Here is a 4,959-nt window from a genome sequence, read left to right on the forward strand (position 1 = left end):
TCAATGGGCTGGCCAAGGAGGGAGGAGGTCATCCTCAGTTCATCTCTGGAGCTGACAGAATGCAGGCAAAAGTCAGCTAAAATCCATGAATCAGCACATCTGTGTTGGATAGGTGACATAATTACAAATAAAAGTTCATCTTATTGTTTTATTATTCAGGTGATGCAGTCACTAAAATATGCCCTGCAGCCAGCTGTGCAGGATATTTCTGTCACCTGGGATTTACCACAAGGAGTGTCTGCCACCATCCTTTCTCCACCAATCACAGCAATTTTTCAGGGTCAGAGGTCACTGATTTATGCCCAGCTCACTGGACAGGTAGAATCACCACCATCTGATCTCAATGAAGCCTTTTTATTTTATTGAGGCTTGGACAGTAAAATATTAAAATAGTTTTAATTTGTGTTTTTATTGTGTCCTAACTTGTCAGAGTTCAGAGGCAGCAGAGGGCTCTGTGATGGTGAAGTACACCCTGGCAGGTCATCCCTCTCAGGACCAGCTTCACTTCAGGCTCAAACCYGCAGAGGACACTGGGTAAACAGTTTTGTCTCATGCTTTGATAGTCATAAGTTTACTTTTATTATCTGTTGAAACAGAAGGTGGGCAATATTGTATGCATCATGTAACCTAGTGTATTACGTATACGTAGGCATGGCGTGCTGCCAGACTTTTGTCTTTTTTTTAGAGACAGCGCCAGCGGAGAAGTTGGCAACAGGTCCTAGTATTATCAACATAGCGCTCCAATACTGCTTAGCCCCTGGCATCATGTTACTGCTCTTCTACCAACATAGTGGCTCTAACACCAGGCTTWGCAAGTTTTCTGTGAGAAACCCTAAATGTGTGTGTTGATTTGGCTTTTTGTGTGTTTGTATAATAATCCATGGAGCACTACATTGATTTTATTGAAAGCTGCAGAAAATATTCATCATTTCTTAATACTTTATTGAATCATTGAAAAGACTCTTAGAGAGGGTTTCATGTGGGGAAACTGTTGCCCTGTGTGTCCTCAGTATCCAGGTGTACAATAACAGTCCCCTGAATGGATTTAATTCGTTTAGACGGGGGGAAAAGTTCTGTGAGATCCACACCTCCTTCCGCCATCTTGCAATCTGGCTGGGACAATTCACCTCCCGGCATCAAAGAGCTCTTTGGTACATTTCCTTTTGTTGTGGTTCATTGTTGTGCTGCAAAAAAGTATCCACAGTGAAGCTGAAGCTTTTTATTCTAGAACTTGGCTAGGTGAACCTTGCTGAATTTTATTGACCACTGCTCTAGGATGTTGGAGCAGAGCTCYAATCAGTTGTTGAACCAAATATTTAGGAGGAGTTACAGGAACATGTCTTTATCCTCACTGGTACTTTGGCTTATGAGTTGGTTTTTGAGTCTACATGTGCTTATTGATCTTGGAGCTTATGATTGTRTACCATGAGAGATTTGTTTGGGCTGCACTGGGATCTTGTTTTGGAACTTCAGTGTTACAAATGGGGYGGCTRTGGAAGRGTGGTTAGGGGAGTCGTCCTGGAACCGGAAGGTCGCTGATTCGATCCCCCATCCAGCTGTCTCAGTTGTTGTGTCCTTGGGCAAGACATTTCACCCCTGATGTCTCTGATGTGTGTCCCATCAGTGTATGAATGTGATTGGCACTGATTAGTCTCCATAGATGATTGTATGTTAGCTTTGTAGAGACCTAATAGAGTGCTGTGTGAATGGGTAAAAGAGGACACAGATTGTAGTGTGAAGCACTTTGAGTGTCCTGAATGGATAGAAAAGTGCTATATAAGTACAGTCCATTTTCCATTTACCATTTACAAATTAGGGCTGCAAGATATTGGGAAAACCTGCGATGTATGATAGCAGAGCTATCACATCGGGGTCACCAACTGAAAGGTAACATTCTTTTTACTTTGCAAGTTGAGAACCAGGAGGAGGAACCAGTGACCCTGAATGGACGAAGCAGGTATAGATGATGGATGGATGGATGGATGGATGGATGGATGGATGAAGTGATCCATCCAATTGGCCAAATACGTGAAGGGCTCCATTTGATTGGTGAAATGCTTCAAACTTCTGTCTGAGTGACAAAATTCATGAATAACTTTTGAKTCAACCATTTATTGCAGTTTTTGCAGTTTCAGCTTATATGCTTATAGCTTATATGATGAATTTTCAGTCTTTTGGGTAGTCCTATTACAAATCTGCTTTTTCAGATTGTGTTGATGTCTTAAATCTACAACTTTCAGCGTGCACTAAGGCAGTTTACATCAGAGTATGTAGGGACTGGGATGAGAGTCAGTAGTGTGTCCTTCATGCCAGAGATRAAGGAGGAGGAGTTTAACTATAATCTTATTTACAACTGTTGATCGGATGAATATTTAATAATGTAGATGGATCACGTTTTTATCTCAGTAAAAAGTTTGTTGCCTGTGTTGTCTGTGGTGGTAAAGAATCTGAGCCAATCAGATTTTTTTTATATTTACACACACACACACACACAGTGGTGGTAAAGAATCTGAGCCAATCAGATTTTTTTTTTGGTACAATCAACAATCAATTCAGAGTAGAGCAGATCCTCCAACTCTAAAGAATGAACTGAGGAGGTTTATGGTTCTCRGTGGTGGGCACAAGCCCGCTAAAGCACAAATCCACTAATAGCGGACCTAAATATTTCATTTGCCCTTTAGCGGACTTACTAATTATTATAATTCATAAGCGGATTTGTGCTTACTAAAATGAAAAAGCAGTACCGCTAATAGCTAATTATTTACCAGTCATCATTATCTTGAACGGCGGAAGGTAAGGCTGTCAATGAGTCACAACACACGTGTTGTGTCTAACAGCACCCCTCCCAGATAAACACGTGTTGGGAAGGTATACATCCTTCCTGACTGTCGCTCTGAGCCACAGTTTTGATTTACCACAATGCTTTGTGTCTGCTTACGTAGCAGGAAGGCACCAGCAAAAACAGTAAATGTTTGTATTCCATACTAAAATTTTGTATGTATTGATTTATTTTACTTTACAATCAGAGTTCCTTTAAAAAAAAGTTTAAATGTTGGAGCTCAAAAGCAATCAGATAACGGTGTTAGAGACTCAGAAATGATTTAAAGATGTTATGCTGGTGAAGACTGACATTTAGTGGTCAACTGGAGCAACGACATGAAAACATCCTTATCCAGGTAGAAAAAGAATCAAAAAGACAAAATTACTAGGTCTTCTGGATGGCTTCTTCTTTAGTGAAACGTTTCATCTCTCCTCCAAGAGACTTCTTCAGTCTGATGAGTTTCAGGTGATCTGGAAAACTTTAAAATCCAACGGAAACATGAAAAACTTTAAAATCCAAGCTCTTATTTTGAAGGGAAGAGACTAGTTTCCTGTTCCTCGTGCTTTCGTTTCCCGTCAGTCCATCGTGTACCCAGAATGCATCGCTTCAGTTTTCCAATAAACAGTTTTAAAATTACTTTGTTGATGCTTCTTTRATGAAAAATCTACAACAAACAAAAGAAAAAGACAAAGAAGCAGCCGAACTASCAATTCTCATCAACTTTTTAAAGAAGCAGCTGAACTAGCAAGCCTCAACAATGTTTAAATCTTTACACCATGAGCCAATGTTCTGTTTCAGGAAGTCACATCCCCAGCAATCAGCGGTTGTAGAATTTAGTTGTACAAGGGTTCATGCACCGCTAGTTGGCAGTATTGTGCATATTGTCCATTAATTGTCAGCTAGTAAGTGTCAAATTGAAAATGTGCTTCAAAATTAGCTTCCTCTAGTTTTTCTATGACATAAGCGTTTTTGAAGTAGCGGACCTAAATATTTTCATAAGCGCTTTAGAAATTGCGGAGCTAATTTTTGGATTAGCGCTGCCCACCACTGATGGTTCTGATCAGGACGAGTTCTAGTCTCACTTTTTAGGTTTCTGAAGACATCTTTCTGCAAGGAGACCCTCTGTGTCCAACTTTGAACGAGTTGATGGATTCTTGTTTAGCCTCATCTTATTTGTCTGAAATATTGGTAATCATTTCCTCCTCCCTCATCCATTTTCTTCCCTGGACAATGAATGTAAAAGTATTCTTCTATCTCAAATAACAAAAACTACAATAGAAGCTTTCAACCTCCTGTCTGCAGATTAACAGTCCACAGGYTGGCTGCTCGCTCTGTGATTCAGTGTCTGGAGTCAGAGGAGAGACAACACAGAGGACAGCAGGATGATGAAGAGAAGAAGAAAAAGGTGGTGGAGCTCAGTGTCCAATCAGGAGTGAGCAGTTCTTTCACTGCTTTCATTGCTGTTAAYAAAGAYAACAAAGAGCCAATTCAAGGACCTCTGGTGCGCAGAAATATTCCAACACCTTTCTATGGTGGTGAGTGGTTTTATTTTAATGTTTGTTATATTTTTCAAACCTAGTTCTATTTGTTTTATGTTGTGCTTATTCAGATTACACTTGTAAAAGTAATGCCGTTTTACACAAACTAATTGCAGTATTTTATAAAAAGTGGTTTATTCTGTTTTTTTTATATTTAACCTCAAATGTTCTGTTTTCCTTAAAGATAGTTCAGCATCCTTTAGAAGGAAGCTGGACAGTTTCAGGTTCTGTTTATTCTAAGATGAACTTTTTACTTTGAGTCATTGGCATCATTCAGGCTTGGCACCAGTCTGATTACTGGCTGACCTGGTCACAAGCTGACAGCTCTGACTGTGTAAACCTTGTAATGCATGTCCTGAGTGACCAAATAATTATCTTTCCTACTCTAGCTCTGTCTGATTTAAAAGCTTAAAACAAATAAACAAACAACAGAGAGAAAAGAAAACTTGTAAACATCCAAGTACAGTTCTGCTCATATAGAGTCAGAGTTAGTTCCTGACAAACACATCTTATGGTGACAAATTTACATGTGGCCATTGTTCCCAAAACTTAAACTGCTCCTGTAATGTGTGTGTGTGTGTGTGTGTGTGTGTGTGTGTG

The 4,959-nt window shown here is 39.7% G+C and overlaps 1 protein-coding gene across 1 annotated transcript; it reads left to right on the forward strand.

The window, feature by feature from the left end:
- On the forward strand, positions 1 to 4,350 carry LOC106511538 (von Willebrand factor A domain-containing protein 5A; the record flags this gene model as incomplete). The annotated part of the gene is given in 4 exon segments (XM_014000296.1): positions 1 to 71; positions 160 to 318; positions 431 to 534; positions 4,124 to 4,350. Coding segments are annotated over 4 exon segments (561 nt in total), but the record flags the coding sequence as incomplete, so codon positions are not given.
- Between the last annotated feature and the right edge of the window lie 609 nt (positions 4,351 to 4,959).

This window comes from Austrofundulus limnaeus, unplaced genomic scaffold (assembly GCF_001266775.1).
Source record: "Austrofundulus limnaeus strain Quisiro unplaced genomic scaffold, Austrofundulus_limnaeus-1.0 Scaffold2899, whole genome shotgun sequence".
Lineage (NCBI taxonomy): Eukaryota > Metazoa > Chordata > Actinopteri > Cyprinodontiformes > Rivulidae > Austrofundulus > Austrofundulus limnaeus.